The sequence below is a fragment of the Rhinopithecus roxellana genome, chromosome 12, assembly GCF_007565055.1.
Source record: "Rhinopithecus roxellana isolate Shanxi Qingling chromosome 12, ASM756505v1, whole genome shotgun sequence".
NCBI lineage: Eukaryota > Metazoa > Chordata > Mammalia > Primates > Cercopithecidae > Rhinopithecus > Rhinopithecus roxellana.
In genome coordinates, this window is record NC_044560.1 from 124720103 (window position 1) to 124739676 (window position 19574).

Consider the following 19574-nt stretch of genomic DNA (forward strand, 5'->3'; position numbering starts at 1 on the left):
CACACATGGTTTGAATTTATTGGTTTTAGCAGCTTTCATTTACATTGTGTGAGGATCACGGAATGACCAGCAAACAGAAGCTCTGATCCGTGCCCTGGGAAAAACACAGAAGCATGAGAAAGGAGGCTGTGGGGAAGAGCTGGGAAGTTTCCTCCAATCCAAGGAGAAGTAGCTCCCATCCACAGGGTGGCTCAGTCAAAGCCCTTAGGGCCCCTTTGGGAATGGAGGATCAGGGGGATGCTACAGCCGCACCAGGAGTTGGTCAGAGCATGAGGCTGAGAAGGCTGTCAGTGGTTACGGCCTCCCAAAGCCAAAGCACCCGGGGACTGCTGTGGGAAGTGGAGGTGGCTGCCAAGGTACTTGGCCTCCTGGAACCAAACATCTAGAAATCTGGGAACAATGCAGGAAGGGGGCTTCCTGTTTTCTACCAGGATACTCAGGCGATGATGTGTAGACATGGTCGATAATTTTACAGCTACACACAGGGTCCCTGCATGTGTACTCAAAGCCAGGTGTCAGGGAAACCCAGATTCATTCTACGAGGTTCCTTCCCGCAAAGAACTTCAGTTTAATGAAGAAGACAGACGTGTGAACATATAAAAGACAATAACATTTAGAATGCCACTTTCCAGTGAGGTCAGAGCCAGTTTAGAAAGTGGCTTTGCAGCAGCAGGGGTGTGGTTTATGGTTTACCAACCAATCTCACACCCACTAAGGGGGCTGAGCGAGGGGAGGGACTTGCTCTGGTCATGCTGTGGGACTCCCAACCCAGTGCTCTATTCACCGACCAAAGATCCTCCCATCCCCCACTTCTGCTGGGGCTGGAGTGAACATCAGGAATCGCCTGCCTTACCCCGTCCCCACTATGAACAGGTGGAATCCCACAAATAAATCACATAAAATAAGGGACACAAAATGCAGGGAAATGTTATCCTCCAGCAACAATGTTAGAAATGGTGGTCTGGGTCTCAGGCTCCCTCACAAAAGCCTCTGTAATATATAACTACTCTGGTCTCATTCAGTCACCAGACCGCTTTTACCACCTTGTTTCTAAAGGAAACCGAGTCCTGAGTTCCTGTCCCAGAAGCTGGGAACCATTATGCTCTGGCTCAAGCAAGAGACTTGGGAAGGTGCAGACAAGCCTGGGTGAGGTGTTCCAGTTTAGCCAACAGAGGAATGAGTGGGTGGGCCAATTATTAACCAGAAGGAATTCTGAAATGCAGAACATGAGTGTGAGGGACAATGGCCCCCAATGCACCCAGGATCAGGCCCAAACTTCTTAACATGGTTGTAAGGCCTCCATGATGTGACTCCTGTGTGCTTCTATACTCAATTGCCTAGTCTCCCCATGCTTCCCACTAGTGTTCTCCACATGTGAGAATCTAGATCAATATCACCATCAGCACCCACCCCCATAACATGGTGCCACTCCTGAACCCAGGACACGCCCACTTGTCCTTCAATACAGCTCGAGTGGTATCACACTAAAGCCAAAGCAGGTACTCACAAGGAGGGGAGGCTGTCTATTGTACACAATTGAGCATGTGCAACAGCAAAGAGAACTAACTCCCAGACAGCAAGAATACAGGCTCATCCATTTGGTAGCATCCATAGGACCCTCCAGATATCTGAGCTCTGCAAAGCCCCAGCTGCCATGGGGGTGGGGGACTCAGGGTCAGTGCTCAGCAGTACACTAACACAGTGGATTGAATGATAGGTTGGAAGCGACATTCTGTCCAGCTACTGAGGCAAATTGAACAGAGATTCCTCTAGACTGGGGGTGGCCCTCCATCACATTTCCCCACTCCCTGCCCTACACTAGAAAGCTCTTCAGAGAAGCATCCCAGCCATCCAGACTGGTGCCATTACAAATTTAGCACCTGTATGTCTGTTGGGCCCCTCAGCCTGCCCTGCCATTGCTTTACCTGCAAAGGTCAGCTTCTACTCTGAATGCCCACCACAGACTTTCTCCTCACTCTCCCTCCTCATTCTAGCTCCTAGAAAGTGGACTATCTCACTCTCTGCTTCCTAGGGCCACAGCCGTCCTCAAGAGGGACCCTCAGAAGTCTCTCAACTCCTTGTCCCTGTCACCTCCTGGCCTCCTACCTTTCATCACATCTCCAGTTTCAGAAGGGCTGTCGCCTCTACTCTCAGATTCCAGCTCCACCTCCTCTGGGTCACATTCCCTCTTTCCTTTTTCTTTTTTTTTTTTGACAGTGTCTTGCTCTGTCGCCTAGGCTGGAGTGCAGTGGCATGATCTTGGCTCACTGCAACCTCTGCCTCCCAGGTTCAGTTCAAGCAATTCTCGTGCCTCAGCCTCCCAAGTAGCTGAGATAATAGGCATGCACCACCAAGCCTGACTAATTTCTGTATTTCTAGTAGAGACAGTGTTTCACCATTGTTGACCAGATTGATTTCGAACTCCCAGCTTCAAGTGATCCACCTGTCTTGGCCTCCCAAAGTGCTAAGATTACAAGCATGAGCCACTGCACCTGGCCACATTCTCTCTTTTCTTTAGATGCAGATAGGTCAAGAACACAGGGCTCTGCAGCCAGAGTTTCTGTGTTTAAACTCCAGATCCTCCACTCATTAGCTGTGTGACCCCAGGCAAGTGAATTACCGCTCTGTGACTCAGTTTCCTCACCTATAAAATGAGGCTGAATCTACCTGAGAGACTGCCATGTGGAATAAGTGGGGCAGTGCACATAAAGGCCTCAGAATCATTTCTGGCACTCTGTAGCAAGGTAACTCTCTCTTGAGTCTCTTCAACCCCACCCCCTTCTTCACCAGCCCCATATTCCTCTCTGAACCCTCAGGACCTGGAACTGAGCCTGGCACAATGTAGTTCCCAGCAGTGCTTTTCAAAGAAATGAACAAATAAATGAATGAACAGTTTAATAATAACTAATTCAATTAATTATTTACGAGGAATTTCTCTTTGGGAGAAAAAGAAGAGGAAAAACACATGCACCCCTGGCACTACTGAGAGCATAAAGCACCTGATGGCTGATAAAGACCTTCTCAGACTTGATCCCACTGGATTCTCCCAAGAGCTCTGAGCTGTTGCTAGGTAACATCCAACCTGTCTGAGCAGTAGAGGAAAAGGATGCTGAGAGGCAAGAGCCCCAGGTCGCAAATCTAACCTAGGGCAGAGCTGGGCCTCAAGCTGGGGACTCCAGCCTAAACCTTTCGATCCCCCTTTTGGTGTGTCCCAACTCCAGAGAGCAGCGGGAGACCACAGCGAAGCCAAGCCAGAATGAATACAGTCAGACATTACACACTGCAGATGGTCAGAAAAATAAATGGCCATGCTCTGGGTGGTCCGACCACATAGTTCCCATCAGACCAACCAATAACCCATCCCCGCACTGGATGATGCTCAGTGTGTGAAAGACCAAAGGATCAAGAGCCATCTTTTGTATGGGATGGGCCTCAGTTCAAGAAAGACATTGTGAAAATGGGCCAATAATAATAATGAAAATGACCACTACCTAAGCCACCACAGTTAACATTCATTAACTCTTACTGTGTGATAGCCATTCAGCTGTGTGGTTTATATGCATTATCTCATTTATGCCTCACAACAACCCCAGAAGGTAAATACTGTTGTGAGCCCCATTTTTTCAGATGTGGAAACAGATGTTCGGCCATCTAGCCAAAGTGGAGGAGCTGGATTTCCAACTCCAGTCCAGTTTCTTCCTTAAGGTATCAAAAGATCCAAGTAGAAATCCTGGCTCCATCATTTTGAACAAACTACTTGGCCTCAATGTCCTCAAAATGGGGGAAAAACGCTTACCTTTCAGGATTGTTTTAGAAATTTACTGTGATAAACCAGAGGTCTAGCATATCACAGTCACTAAATAGCAATGGCTCTCTTAGGGCTGGATAGGAAAGAGAAAGAACAAAGCCAGTGGAGGGAGTGTAGAAAGGCTTGTTCTGCATTCCCGCTGCATTTTGCCATCCTGGCACTTCCGCGTAAGTCTGCTTCCTTTCCACCCCATCTCCAGGGGCCCAAATCCTATTCCACTTGCAAGGTCTCTCTCAAAGCCACCTCCATCAAAAAGCCTCCCTAGAAAACTACTGATGGAAGCAGAATATTAAATTACCTCCAAGACCACCACCAGCAGGCCTCAGCATGCGGGTTCTGTAGCGCTGGGTCAACAAACATCACAGTCTGTACCCAGAGGACTATAAATCATTCTACTATGGAGACACATGCATGGTAATGTTCACTGCAGCACTATTCACAATAGCAAAGACATGGAATCAACCTAAATGCCCATCAGTGATGGATAAAAATAAGGTGGTACATACGTGCAATGGAATACTAGGCAGCCATGAAAAAGAATAAGATCATGTCTTTTGTGGGAACATGGGTGGAGCTAGAGGCTATTACCTTCAGCAAACTAACACAGGGACAAAAAACCAAATACTGTATGTTCTCACTTCTAAGTGGGAGCTAAATGACAAGAACTCAGGAACACAGAGAAGGGAGCAACAGACACTGGGGTCTACTTGAACGTGGAGGTTGAGAGGAGAGGGAGAAGCAGAAAAGCTAACTATTGGGTACGGGGCTTAATACCTGGGTGATGAAATAATCTGTACAAAAAAAAAACCTCTGTGACAGTAGTTTACGTACGTAACAAGCCTGCACATGTACCCTTGAACCTAAAATAAAAGTTAAAAAAAAAAAAGACTGTCAAGGTCAAGCACAATGACCAAGCATTGCTATCACTGAAGTCCCCAAGTGGCTCAGTTTATCCATCCCATGACCAATCCACAGCTCTTCCAGCTGAAACTCGGCCCCAATACAGGGTCTGGTGCTCAAAAATGTATATAATCCACGGGATGCTGGAGCCACCCAGCTGGATATCTGGGGTCTCAACACCTGGCACTCTGAAGCAAATCCAGTTCCCTTTCTGAGCTCAGTAACCACACTGGCAAAAAAAAAAAAAAAAAAAAATGGTGGGCCAGGAACAGACTAACACTCTTCTTGGTGTTCTTGTTGGGGTAGGGAGGGAACAGTCGCGCATGTCAGTCGCGCGTGTGAAAAGCCTCTGGAAATTGCAAACCGCGATGCAAATGGTTGAAATTATCATTGCCAATTAGACTCTTGTCTCTTTTCAGACTCAAGGCCAAGCAGCTCAAGAAAGGGAAACCGTGTGAACTAAAGCTAAAAGATGAGCCAGAGAGATTTCCAAATGGCTTTCTCGCCGGTATCATTCTAAAAGGGGCTTTCGAGTGGGACCCAAGGCTTAAATTACCAACGGCCTTGAAGGTGCATTAAGTCCCCAGGAGATAACACTGGTCAGGAAATTTTAAATAACCTTAATAGGGAGGAAGGAGGCAAATCCTTTAAACAGAAGACAAGGAGGGGAAGAAAGGCCTGTCCTCTTTGCACTGTGGTTCCCCGGGCAGCGCTGGCCGCGCGCCGCGCTGCCTCCTCCCCCGCGGGAACGCGGACTCGCCTCGCCCCGACGTGCCTGTCCGCAGGGCCCCGCCTGTGTCACCGCCTGACCGAGTGACGGGCAGGGACAAACACGCTGCGGCCCCCAAGCCGCGGCCGCCCAGCCGCTGCTCTTTTAGTAAACGTGCACTTGAGCTTGCGGAGGCCAGGCCAGAGAGGCGGCACGGCCCGGGCCAAGCGCGTCATGCACAGAGCACTCGCCTCTGCGCCAGGGTGCGAAATGGGCACAGTCATGCAAGCTTCTCGGGCTAGCGCCAATGTGAACTGGAGGTGGAGGGACACCAGCAGGCGGCTTTATGCAGTATGGTCTCTCTCTAGTCACAGTCCATGTAGAGAGTGGCCAAGCTGAACTGGCTCACGGCCCTCAAATGCACAATTTGCGCCCCGTCCTCTAGCGTAGGTGTCTCCAATCTCCTCAGCTTAGTACTCCCTAGCCTTTACCTAGCTTTTTTACTCCTTCCGATCTCAGGTTCACCTGGGCTGCTTCCCGTAAGCCTTCCTGGATCTCCTCAGGGCCAAGGAAGCTGTGCCTCTTCTGTACTCTCACAACACACCACAAGACAAGCCACAACCTCCCTCCTCCCAGCACCTGCAGGGATGCTGTGTCCCCTCCCTACCCAGAAAGGAAGCACCTGGGCAACAGCAATGTTTTTCTCGCTCACTATGTCCAGCACTTAGCCCATGTCTGGCACTCAGTAGGAACTAACAAACATTTCTTGAAAAGTTGTATAATGATAATTTGAAAATGAAGTAATAACTATGAGCTAGTATGTACTGAGCATTTGTGTGTGTGGCACTGTGCTGTAGTGCTTTACATTAATCAATTAATCCTCACAGCAATCCTATAGAGTTGACATAAGAAAACTGACTCACAGACAGGTTATTAACTACCCCAAGGTTACTTATACTCCCAATAAGTGCACTTATTCTGGGAACTGAAGGAGCACTGGGCCAACCGGCCAATGTCTGGAGATTTTCCAGGGCAGGGGACTCCTGAACTGAGTCTGCACTACGATGCGTAAATTTAAAGACTGACTTTTGGTTCTGAAGGTAGAATGAGACCAGGATGTTCCTTTGAATAAGGGAGGTGGGAAGGAGCTTAATATCTCCTCCTGCCCTTCCTGAGTCAATGGGAAGAAAAGGGAGATTCCCAAGAATAAAGGTGAAAGAGTGTCAGCATTCAGGGTAGGGGTGGTCAGCTGCTGATCGGAAAACCCCGGGTTCTCCCAAGGAAACCACCTTGTCTAAGTCCTTCAGAAGGAACACAGAATCCAGCAACAGGTGCAAAGGCAGAGGCCACACATCTCTGTCCCTCAGAGATGGCCCCAGGGCCCTGACTTTTACAGGCCTGGCCTGATGACCTCATGGCTCTTTTCCAGGAAAGCCAGGCATTCAGTGTGGCCCAAGTACAACTTACCCACCAGTTCTTTCAGTAAACAATGCTAAAAGCCAATCACATTGTTGCACCTAAACTCAAACTACTGAGTTATGATAACATGGCATCCTCCAATCTGATGACTATGGTTAAAAGTCTTGCTGTAGAGTGACATTTGTTTGACGAGCCCAAGCTTTTAACATGGATGGTCTTCAGGGGCCTTTACCCATTCAGAGGAGTAAGAGTAAGCCAGAAAATAAAAACCGGGAAGGGGCTCCCAGGTAGAGGGAACAACATAAGCAAATGCATGGAGGCATAACCAAGGAGTGTATGTGAGAGGGAGGGAGGGAGAAATCATACAGCTCAGCAACCCTTGTGCTCCAAAACCAAGATAGCAAGCGAAGAATAAAATAAAGCATTTTAACATGAAAATAAGTGGAGGGATGCAGTGAGCCTGGAGAAAATCATGTGTGCTCTGGATAGTGAAGAGGAGAAAAAAAGAGACTTGTTTGCAAGTAACAGTTGAAAAAGAGGGGAAAAACCCCCAAAATATCCCAGGATGGAGATTAATGAATCCAGTGGGGACCCGTGAATGTTACAAAGTTTTGACCAAATAGGCCAGCAACAGTACTGAATATGTCTCAGGTGCAAAGCCTAAGAGGTTTCTGAGAATTACAGAGGCCAAGACACAGTCCCTTTTCAGCATCCAGAGCTGCCAACACTCCAACCACAGAATATACCACAAAGCCCCAACTTCAGAACTGGAGAACATTCCGTCTAATTTTGTAATCAATTGTGAGCACATTTTGAGCTAGGTTTGAATCAGAAAAGAAAAGACTGCCTGAGAAAAAATTATAAATAAAATATATAAGTGCAGAAAGAATGTCATAAAATGCCATAAAGAATTCCACAGAGGGGAAAAATATATGTGGCTGGGTCATTAAGTAAAGCTTCGGCCCAAGTCTTTCCGAGCAGATTAGACCTGGGAACATTCTAGGAAGACTTCCTGGAGGAGGTACAGCTTTGAGCTGAGCCTTGAAAAATTTCAGGATTCAGAAACAGAATAGAAAAGGAGGAAATTCCTAAAGAGGGAGGGGGTCTAGCAGAAGCAACAGCTTTTCCAAGCTTGGGGCAACAGTTTTGTGTTCCAGCGGATATAGTGCACAGATTTAAAAGCCTGCGGATCCTGGAGGAGCTGCTCGGCGAGACAGCTTGGCAGCCAGTGAACAGAACTGAAGGCTCGGCCACCGGCTGCCTGTGGATTAAGTGGGCGGACAGAGAGCCAGTGATGGGAGATAAAAGGGAGTGAAGTGGATAATATTTAGAAGCAAACTCAAGGGGAAAAGAACGTCAGCAGCCCGGCTGGCACGCTGTGGCGCTCGCCGGCATTCTTGTTTCCTCCCTAGGAAAGGCGACCTCTTCCTGGCTTTGAGAGACGTCCAAATGGGAACTATTAACAAAGGCACGCTCCCATTTTTATCTCTGTCAGAAAGTGCTTTGCCGGTCAGGTTTTCTCTGCTTGGCCTGGGATTGGAGAGCGGGTTGGGGGAAGATCAGACAATATGTTTGCGGATGAGGCTTCTTGGAATCCTTGAGAGCTGGCCCCTTCCAACTCTAAGATTTTAGAAGTCTGTGTCCATGAGCTGACAATTCTTCAAAGCTAAGAGGCTAGGATTTCATGACGTGAAGATTCTTTGAGTCCCAAAATGTCTCTGAGGCTAATGTTCTGAGATTTCACCATTCTTAGATTCCTTGAGCCTCAGAATTTGGGTTTATGGTTGGAGATTCTGAGCCTGAAAGTCTTCCTGCTGTGAACTTCCAATTCTGAGACTAGAATATCTCATGACATTTTGGTCACCTCCAGCTTTAGGACCTCACTCTCCTCTGATGGAGGTGCGGAAGCCATCCTGTGCTCCTGCTTCTGCGTGTGCTTTCCCCCTACATTTAGGTAATATTTTAAATATTAAGATATGAATGAACCAGGTCATGAAGAGGCGATGGACAGAGCTTGCCATGCCTGCAGGGGTTCTTCACAAACAGCCATCTGGGCACAGAAATAATCTGAGTGTGCACATGCCCAGGGGTCACTGCTGGGGGACACCTGGTGATGGACATTTGCTGAGCAGCTCCTAATCAGATGGCTCTGTGGGGGAGAGACAGTGGGTATGGCAGACTGCAGAAGCACAAGGTGAAGGTCGTGCCAGAAGAAGCCTGAGGCTTGGAAAAGCCTCAGTCCAGGTTCTGGAGGTATACGGTGTAGGAGATGCCAGCCTGTGTTTAATTCCACAGTGATGGAGGGGCTCTCCCTCTGTGGATGACTTCCAGGGAGAAAAGGCTTCGGCATGGTCCGAGGTCCTCCAGGGGTGTCTGGGGTCTCGGGGGCGGCTTGCTCCCTTTATTCTAAGGAGGGCATATAGATCTGACAAATCTGACAAGGTATAACACTGTGGGCTCCAGGGCTGCCACAGAGGCCCAGAGAGGGCTGGAGGACTCAAGAAAGGCCATTCTTGGAGGACAGGAAGTCAGAGAATGGTTCTGAAAGGTGGGAGCATGCAACCGAAAGGGGAAGGAAGAACAGGGTCTCTATCTGAAGTGCAGAGAACCAGGGCACAGGACAGACTAATACTCAGGTGCTCTGTGCCTCAGTTTCCATGCTGCAAACAGGACTAATAATACCCACCTCTCAGGGCATAAAAGCAATGGGGTGCATCCTCAGGTAATGAATTCCCAGTAGGCAAAGACACATTTCCAAGTCTCTTCCCAGACCCTTCACTGGCACAGCACAGTGAGGTGCTCTGGTTGAATGAGTGAGGAGCAACAGAGGGAGAAGAGTCACAATGAAGGAGAGCAGCTGAGGCTGGGTGGGTGTCCAGCAGACTGTGCCGTGACAGGCTGGGGCTCTCCTGTCTGAAGCCTGGCAGCAGAATCACCCACTGGAACCAACAGGCTCTGGACAAATAGGTATCAGCAGCAACTGCCAAAGACAAGCCTGCCAGCCCCTCCCAACTACAGGTAACTCAGTCTCAAAATTTCAGAGTGGGTTGGCCTAGGCTCTCCAAAATATGGGTCAAAGATAAGCCTCACACTGGGCCAACACTGGAAATCACCTAGCCCAGCACTCTCATGGGACTAAGGGGCAACTTAGACCTAGAGAGGGAAAAGGGCTGGCCCAAAGTCACAGGCAAGGTAGTAACAGGATCAGGATTAGAACCTGCTTTGAATATGACCTGCCTACGCTGTGGTCCAAATGTATGTGTCCCTCCAAAATTTGTGTGTTGAAACCTAACCAGCAAGGTGATGATCTGAAGAGGTGGAACCTCTGGGAGTAGATTAGTTCATGAGGTCTTTACACTCACGAATGGGATTAGGGCCCTTACAAAAGAGGCTAGAGAAATCTTGTTCACCCTTTCCACTATGTAAACACACAGAAGGCACCATCTATGAGAAACAGGCCCTCACCAGACACACAATCTGCTGGTACCTTGATCTTGAACTTCCCAGCCTCCAGAACTGTGAGCCATAATTTCGGTTGTTTATAAGTTACCCACTGTAAGGTATTTTGCTGTAGCAGCCTACATGATAATTTTGACATTTTATGTCCTTATAGGATGGAAGGGAACTTTCAAAGTTCAGAGGGGGGGCTCCTCACTGTGATTTATACTTTTCTTCATTGTTCATTCCTTCAACGGTGCTGCATGGTGGAACAGAACCAGTTCAATGGTGCTGCATGGCGGAACAGAACCAGTTCAATGGTGCTGCATGGCGGAACAGAACCAGTTCAATGGTGCTGCATGGCGGAACAGAACCAGTTCAGTGGTGCTGCATGGCGGAACAGAACCAGTTCAGTGGTGCTGCATGGCGGAACAGAACCAGTTCAATGGTGCTGCATGGTGGAACGGAATCAGGGATGGTCACATCATGATTTCTGACCATTTGCTCATTAATTCATTCATGCTCCAAATATTTACTGAGCACTTACTAATACCTGCTGGCCCCCAGGGTGTAGACATAGGAGCTTGACTATAAACCAAAGAGATCTTTATTCAACTGTGCAGGCTTAGCCTATATTGGGGGCGGGGGTGTGTGTATGTCTTCATAGGAGTCGCTTAGAAAGCTGGGGACATATTCCAGGGGAGTAGCTGATGCCCAGAATGTCTTTGAGAACTCCTATCTTAGAATCACCTTGAGATCCAATTTATAAGCCAAGGAGAAAATCAGTTCCAGCACTTTTCAATTCTCTCTCTCTCTTTCTTTTTCAGTAAAAAATGATGATCTACCACCATTCCAGCACGCACACACACACACACACACACACACACACACACACACACACACACACAATTCAGCAGAAATGTCATCTAATAAAAAACAGATCATTTTTCAGACACTGGAAAAGCAGGGGTTGTGGCAATAGACTCACCTGAGTTTGAACACTAAGTCCACTTGGCCTGTCTGTGTAATCCACAGCCAAATGACTTCACCTTTTCAGGTCTCAATTTATGGTCTTAAAAATAATACGATAATAAACCTTGTTGCATCTCTGTGAGGATTAGAGATAGTGTAATTATGAGGTCTAATGCAGCACCCTGAATAGAGACAAAACTCAATAAATGGTATTGTGAGGGACTTGTAGAATTTTACAAACATTCTGCACACCTTTGGCAGGTATGCTTCAGTGTTCAGGCACTACACATATTAGATGGGTAATGCTCACATGCTTGGTAAAGTACAGAATAGCAGAGTCCTTGTTTTCTTATTATACCTCAGAGAGAGAACCATGTAACTTAGAGGTCTCATCCAGTGTCTCCACCTCTGCCATGCAGGGAGTTGAAGTGGAGGACTCAGGTCCCCTAGAGGTAGAAGTAGTGGCAGCTGGTACCAGTCCCTGGAGGCAGCAGGCAGAGCTGATAGAAATCTGCAGGTCTCGAGCTTGTCATAAGATCTGGACTCGAGACTTAGGCATCCTCGGGCCCCCGAGGGCAGGGGCTCACCGCCTCCTAATACTCCAACTTTACTATGTTCAGCAAGGGGTATAGAGTGGATATGGCTGGTGGGAGAAGGGAGTGGCAACTTCCCATGTAGCCTTCCTCTTTCCCTGTCCTGGAGCCAGCCTAGACTGTTTGCCAAGCACAAAACCAACATCCAGGTAGTCGTTTTAACCCATTAACAACCTCCCACAGGTAGTATCTTCTCATGTCCCCACAAAACCAGCTCAACTTTGAAAGACTGGTAATTACTGCCCCATGGGATGGATGGGCACACCAAGTCTTGCCCAAGATTTTATACAAGTCATTAGTTTTAGTGTTGAGGCTGGGACTGACAGCTGGAAGCAAGTCTGCTATCTCCAGTCCACTGTGCTGAGCTATCTACAACACATTAAGAAAACCTTTAGAGACCTGCCTCACCACCAGCCTCATAGCCGAAAGAAATAATATCTCTACAAGTATAAATTTTCCAAGAAATAAAATTTTAAGCCCTCAAGTCCAAAAGGGAAGAGAGAAACAGAAGAACTAAGGAATGATTATGGAAGATATCAAATACCTAAACAGGAGGAAGTCTAGAGAAACAGTGTGGGGAAGCCAGGAGAACACGTCCTTCATACAAAGTCAGGCTGACTGGCTCTGTTCCTTATTAGCCATGTGACCTTGGGCAAGTCATTCAACATTTCTGGATGCCCACCTTAGAAAGCCATAGGATTGTTACGAGAATTCAATGCAATGGAAAAGCGTGTGGAGCCTCCTGCAGGGTGCCTGGCACGTGGAATTGATTAGAATCATCCTATGGAATGTCAGGGCTGGAAGGAGCTTGAACGATGATCTCATCTCAGTGTCTCATTTCACAGACCCAGAAAACAGGGCCCAGAGAGAGGAAGTGACTTGCCCAAGGTCACATAGCAAAGTTATGGAGATGTTGGGTCTAGCGCCCTCAGTTTATTTTGAAATCAAATACCAAAACCTAACAATAGACCTGATCTCCCAAGCTGTGCAAGGGTGGAAGAAGCTTTTTCCGGGGTTCCAAAACTTAAGCTTTCTTTCTCTATTCAACAAGCAAAATTATGGTATTTCTGTCCAGAAAAATTATAAAAATTTTACAAACAATATTGATACTAAAATCCCAGATCTTAACAAAAAGACACTCTTTTAAGCCTTATTTTTCCTGCCTTCTTCTCTCACTGCCCCCCCAACCCAAATATTTTGCAATAACAGTAATGCTGCAAGGAAAGAAAAAATAAAAATCTGATGCACTTAACAGATATTTCAGTACACTAATGCATCACAGATGTTCATATCAAACTGTGCACGCGTGCATGCAATTTTACTGAGAAGGCTGTTGCATTTCTGATTTTGAATTTTTGGATCCCTAATGACCTCATCTGCCTAGGCTCCAGAATCCCACCCTTCCCATTTAGTCCAAGGCTGCCCAAGGGGATGGAGGAGAGATTTCATCGCCTCCCTACAAAATGATAACAGGACAAATTGGCATGATTGGACACTCTGGCAGGTGGTGAAGGGTATGGAGATTAGGGAACTAAGGGGAGTTCTGTTTTCTTTTGTTCGGGACTTGCTTTCTGCAGCTCTTTTGAGGAACTGGACCCAAAAACAATTTTAAGAGTGGGCCCAGGCTGGTGACGGGGTGGGCACATTTTTGAAATAGAGATTGAAGTCTGTTTGATCTTCAAACATGAGCTTTGGAGACTGTCAGCAGGCTCCCTCCCGGCCGATGAATGGCTCTCAGTAACTTTTCCTAAAACATAACTTCACACACACTTTCTAGCAAATGCTTTCACCCTACCAAAGCCATCATTTGGTTAAACAGCAGTGTTTTCAGACCCCAAAGAAAGATAGTTTTGTTGTTTTAAGAGAGACAGATTAAAGCCAGGGGCTGCTTTGCCAGAGTTTGTGTGTGCTCCCTTCAGCCTTTGTCGGATTCCTCTGTGGTTGGTGCAAAGAGGGTGTTGAGAGCGATGGTGGATACTTCACCTCTAAAAAAGATATCGAGGCCAGACCTAGGCCTCTGAACAGAGAGGCCTCCCACAAACCTGCCTCCAAAATGAGATGGGCGGTGAGCGCCGGGGGTCCCGACACAGATAATATCAGCTCCCGAGGCTGGCAAGGGAAAAGTCACTTCAGAGGGAGAAAGCGGCTATGTTCAGAGGAATCAGCACTGGGCCAGAGAATACACAGGATTTTCCCCCGTGGAGAAGGAGTCAGGCGTAGTCAGAACCCTGCAGGGCGTGACTAACTGCCCCAATACTCCTGCCACTGGGGCCCTCTGGGTAAGGACTCCACAATTATGGGAGAGCCAGCAGGAGAACCGACAAACCCGCCTTTCATTTGGCCGGCAAATCAATCTGGCTTCTTACCTCCCCAGGGACAATATTGCATTTCCCTTGGAAAAACAAAGGCCAGAGATCTTGGAAAGGGGATCAGTTTCTGCCGCTGTTTCCCTGGTGAAGAGCTTGCAACATCTCCGGGGCAGCAAGCAGGTCTGATTCCAGCGGTAGTTTCTGGTCCAGTCAATTTATGAGGCTCTCTCCTTAATGGGCAGCATGTCTCTCAGCCATGCCTCACTCAGGAAATTGGCCCAAGCCCCATCTTGGGGCCTCCTTGAAGGAGTCCCCATCCTGGGATTGACAGTCCTGTTCTCAAGACACAGATGTGAACTCATTGTTCCCAGGGTCTCAGAGTTGAGTTTGGGGCCAGTGAGTAGCAAGTGACCTCTGTCCATGGAGATGGGGCTTTTAATGATATTTTGCTGTATCAGATCTCTGGCAGCCAGAGACTTTAAACCTCTTAAGCCCCTCCCTTTTCTCCTACTTCCGAGGTTCAGAAATCAGGACTGTCAACCTTTAAGTGAACACACTTCTCTGAAATTATTAACCTTAAAACTCTCCTGGCTGACTTTCTCCTGGCCTTAGGGAGGTGGTCTGAGGGTCACCTAGAGCTTTGCACAGAGCCAGGAAACTGATGGTGCTTAACCTCAAATGGCAAGCAGCACTCTACTGTCGCCAGGTCCCGGGCAACTCCTTGTCGGCTCAGCCCCAGGAGCTACGCCTTCCTCTTGTTTTCTCGGGCACTATCCACATACCAGCCTCAAGACAGCCTCCAGGGCCTCAGGAAGGCCTGACACACACCGGAAGCCCCTCTTTTTGTTTTTGATCACTCTGATGCTCTGAGGGAAATTCTTTCTGCCCAGGCAAGCACAGCAGGTGAGGAGTGTACATCCCCAACATGTAATACTGCTGCAATAGAAGCACTCAGACTCTTACCCCAAATTCCAGTACATGCCACTCTCAACTGACACCACCAGAGCAGTCAAGTGCTGCCTTGCAGCCCAAAAGAACCTCTCCTTCCAGAAAAAGGACCTGACTCTGGCTGCCTCCCGCTCCCCGTCGGAGAAGAAAGACAATCGGAGAAGAGGACCCAGACGCCCAGGGCTGTCAGCTCCAGGCTGGGGCCCTGCCTGCCTACCTGGGAGAAGTTGAGCCCGTTGTTGAGGGGATGGCACTGCTCCTCCACCTGCTCCACAGCCCCTGTGGTCTTCTTCATCTTCTCAGCCTGCTGGGCCAGGTAGAGGTCGAGCACGGGCACGCCGCGGAAGCGCACGTCCCTCTCCGTGAGCGAGTTCACCATGAGCATCACCCAGACGGGCCTCTTGCGCTCCCAGTTGCCCGCGATGGCATTGAATAGGTAGTCAGCATAGAGCCCCCTGCCCCGCTGAGCGGGCGTCATCCAGGAGGGCATCATCAGCTTGACGTAGTCCAAGTGGCGCTTCAAGCGCCAGTAAAGCTCGCGAGGCAGCACGTCCTGCAGGTTTTCCCCGTGCGGCAGCAGCTGGCAGCTGGCCAGGGCTGAGATGGTGTAGGGGTCTGTCAGGTCCAGCTCAAAGTAGACATGGGTGCTAGCCTGGAAGGCTGCCTTGGAGTTGTCCGGGATGAAGTCCCAGACACGGGTGTAGGGGACATGGATAGTGCCAAACAGGTAGGCCGGAGGATCACGACGAATCGTCCACAGGAAGGAGTTCAAGTCCCTCTGCTGCAGGAGTAGAGGAGAGGCAAGGCAGTGAGGCCCAAGGCAACAGAGTAGAGTCAGGGTAGCCCAGAGGGAGGTGCAGAGGGAGGTGGGGGTGGGAGGCAGAGACCATACACAGGCCATGGTAAAGAGCCAGGGCTTTGGAGCCTGAAAGACCCACATCGAAAACCTAGCTTTGCCCTGTCTTAGATGTATGATCTTGAGTGAATCATTTCACTTCCCACAGGCTCCGTTTCCTCATCTGTAAAATGGGGGTGAAAGCAACTACCTTAGGGGTTGTTGGGAAGATTAAAAGATACAATATATGCATATTAAGCCCTCAGACCAGTGCCAGGCACAGAGGAAGTCAGCAATGAAGGGAAACTCTCATGATTAGCAATTGCTGTGAGTGCCAAGGACTGCCACACCACCTGAGAATATTCATGCTTGGCCAAGTCAAACCTTCACCGGTGGTGTTTCATGTGGAGGGTGGGGAAAGGGGGACCAAGAGTCCTGCTCTGGCAAGAAGGGAGGAAGTCATATAACTTTTAAATCCAACCATTAGAAGATCTATGCCAAGAGCACTTTGAAAGCAGAACACCTAATAAAAATAGCACACCTATTTAAACAGCTACTTCACATTCATCACGGTGAATACACTTTTCTTTTTGGAGGGCAGGTCTGGGGTGTCGGCTACTTTGCTCGACCAGCTGAGACCATAGATGAGAAAGTGCTTTAAAATCTTGCAAGGCCAAGTCAAGTTTCAGAATCTGGCTTTGGAGGAAAGGATTCCATTACAATTAGTCCCAAGAAATGTACATATTCTGGGTACTTTCCAGGCTCCTCCCCTAAAAATGTATACCTGATCTCCAACCCCAGTTGTTTGTCATTTTCTATGACCTAAGCTCCAACTTTGGGGAGTGTGTGTGTGTGTGTGCGTGTGTGTGTGTGTGTGCGCGCGCGTGTGTAGGAGCTGAGGAGAGGTATGCAGACAGGGGTCCTTTCTACAGATCCAAGTCAGGGCTGGGCATAAAGGGCATAAGAAGGGGACTGTCATTTCTCTTAGGCAAAGCCATTTTCCATCCAGAAAAATCCCTGGAGTGCCCACTGACCACTTGCAAACTTTAGACCAACTCATAACATTTTCCTGCCTGATTCTAGCACAAATGAAAAGTATGTGTTGGGATGTGTGGATTGTGGGAGAACAGTACCTTACTTTACTAACTACCCAAAACTGTAAATCCCAGCATGTTGGCGATAGACTGAGAGCCCAGCCAGCCAACGAGCTCCCTGTTTGTGCACAAGGCAGGCCGCTGGAGGTGCACCTTGCCCAGGGTCAGCGAATTCCGGGCTGACAGGCAGCACACCGGCAGCAGCCAGACCCTATGGTCTCCTGGCCTCCAATTCAGGGTTACTGTCAATGCATTAATTTACACTTAGAGGGAAACATACTGAAGGAAATAAAGAGGTTCTTTGTTTTGGAAGGAAAGTTAGGAAAACCAGTAATCACTCGACCCCAGGATATATTAGGCCAGTACGTCCTGGCATTGCCTTTTCCTCTCCTCTGAAATCTTCCCCCTTTTCATGAAATATGGACGCTTGGGAGAGTAGGTGGTGGGAGCCTGGACCGCAGAGATGGAGGTGAGAACCAGCAACAGGGAGAAAGGTTGTCTTAGGTCAGCGTTGGAGGGCAGGGAGAAAGAGGGAAGCCTGGGAGGGAGCAGAGTGTGTGAATGGGAGAGCAAAAGGGTTCGATAGAAGTCAAGAGAAGAGCAAGGAATGGTAGAAAGACATAGTTAGAAACGGGCAAAGAGACGAGAAGGGTAAAGAGAGAGAGAGAGAGAAAAAAAAAAAAAAAAGAAAAAAAAAAAAAACACGAGAAAGGAGAGACAAAAAGGGGCACAGAGAGAGGAAGCGTCCAAGCAGGACCACAAGTCAAGAGGAGAGCCCGAGAGCTGCAGCGTGTGAAGGAACCGGAGAGGGAGCGCCCCTTCTCGCTCCTGGCTTGGAGCTGGAGCCGGGGCAGGCAGGAGCGAAGGAAGGGCGCCCGAGGCTGCGCCCGGCGGGTGGAAGTGGAGCGGGTGGGCTAAGGTGGGTGCGGAAGCAGTACCCAAACCATCGTCCCATGGGACTGGAATACCCAGGTAGGCGGGAGAGTGGCTGGGAAGGCGCTCGCTCACCGATCCGGGCGGCCGGCACTGTCCTCCGTCCGGGGGCTGCGGGCGGGCGCGAGCGGTGGCCAGGAGGGCGGCGAGCAGCGGCCCCGCCAGGGCGGCGTGCATCCTGCCGGGGCCCGCGGGGCGCGGGGGACCCTCCTGGGCGGCGCCCCTCAGCGGGGCGGGGAGCCCCCAGTTGGGCACGGAGTTTCCTCTGGAGCACTGGGCTCCAGCCACAGGATGCTGGTCGCCCTCTGGGGCGTGGCTGACTGTCCCTGTTGAACCTGGGGGTTTCTCTGGGGCGGGGATCCGTCTGTTGGAAGACGGGGACCCTCTAGGGCTGGGCCCCGCCCCCGGGCGCTCAACCTCGCTGGCTGAGCCCACGGGTGCTGAGGGCGTGTTGGGGTCCGGGGGCGCGCGGGGTCCCGGAGCTGCGTTGGGGTTCAGGGGCGCGCGGGGTTCCTGGGGCAGAACCGAGAACCTGGGGTGCGCGGGGGTCCCGGGGTTATGCTGGGCACCCCGGGCGCGCAAGGGTCCCAGGGGTGCGCGGCGCTCCAGGAGGCGCGAAGTGGGACAAGTGCGGCGGAGGGCGCGGCAGGGGTGGGGGGCGGCTCTGGGGCGGCCAGCTGCCCCCGAGTCCGGCTCAGAGGGGCGGCGGGCGGCCGCGCGGCCGCTGCCCGGGCTCCGCCATGCTGCTCCGCGGCCGGGAGAGAGGGAGAGAGGAGGGCGGGAGAGCGGCGCGGAGCCGGGCCGGGCGGGGGGCTGGGGCCGCTGAGGCGGGGGAGGGGAGGACCTGGCGCGGGGGGCGCGGGGGCGGGGGACCCGGGCCGCGCCGGGCCGGGCCGGGCGGCAGGGAGTCGGGGCTAGCTCCGCGCCCGGGCGCGGCGAGGCGGGGTCTGATGGGCATGGCAGGCGCTCGCTCGCTCCTCTCTGGCTCCCTCGCTCGCTCCCTCACACGCGCGGAGGGAGGCGAAGCCCGCAGCAGCCACTTCCCAACTTTCCAAACTTCCCAGCGCAACTTTTTCCTCCCCTCCCCTGCCCGCGCCTCCTCCCCCATCCCTCCCCCTTCCCCTTGCCAGGCGCGACCGGGCCGCAGCTTCGCCGTGCGACCGCCAGAGGGCGCCCAGGCTAATGACCGGCTCGGCCAACCTCCGCGGGCTCAGCGGCGGACGCGGACTGGGTGGCAGCGACAGATTTGGGGACCTGCCTCGCCCAAAGCGTCCCTCCCGCAGATCCTGGCAGGGGCGAACAGCGAGAGGGACAGAAGTTGGACTGGGGAGGTAGCAGTCTCTCAAAATTCAGAAAGCTGCTGTGTACAACTTTATGACATGCGTAGCGCTGGGATGAGCTTGGTAGGTGGTCTGCAAACACCAACTGAAAAAGAAAAAGAAATCCCCAAAATTCCTTGGAATCTTCCATTTAAGTAAATCCCCTCTTATCTTTGTCCTTGGACCCACGCAGTATCCCTTTGCCTGTCTCTGGAAGAGTGAGGATTGATATCACAGTGTCTTAGACCACAAGACTTGAAAGACCCCTTAAACCAACCTATTCGTCCTCAAGAGGCA

At 50.4% G+C, this 19574-nt stretch overlaps 1 protein-coding gene across 1 annotated transcript in view; it reads right to left on the reverse strand.

Annotated features, from left to right (window-relative positions):
- The window catches only part of TRABD2B (TraB domain containing 2B), a 231552-nt gene extending 212787 nt beyond the window's left edge, over positions 1-18765 (reverse strand). The window contains exons 1-2 of the mRNA XM_030913790.1: positions 18034-18765; positions 15314-15877 (exon numbers count right to left, since the gene is read on the reverse strand). Of these exons, the coding sequence (XP_030769650.1) occupies positions 15314-15877; positions 18034-18135 (666 nt within the window). The 5' untranslated portion in view covers positions 18136-18765. The remainder of the gene's footprint in view (positions 1-15313; positions 15878-18033) is intronic.
- Positions 18766-19574: the final 809 nt, after the last annotated feature.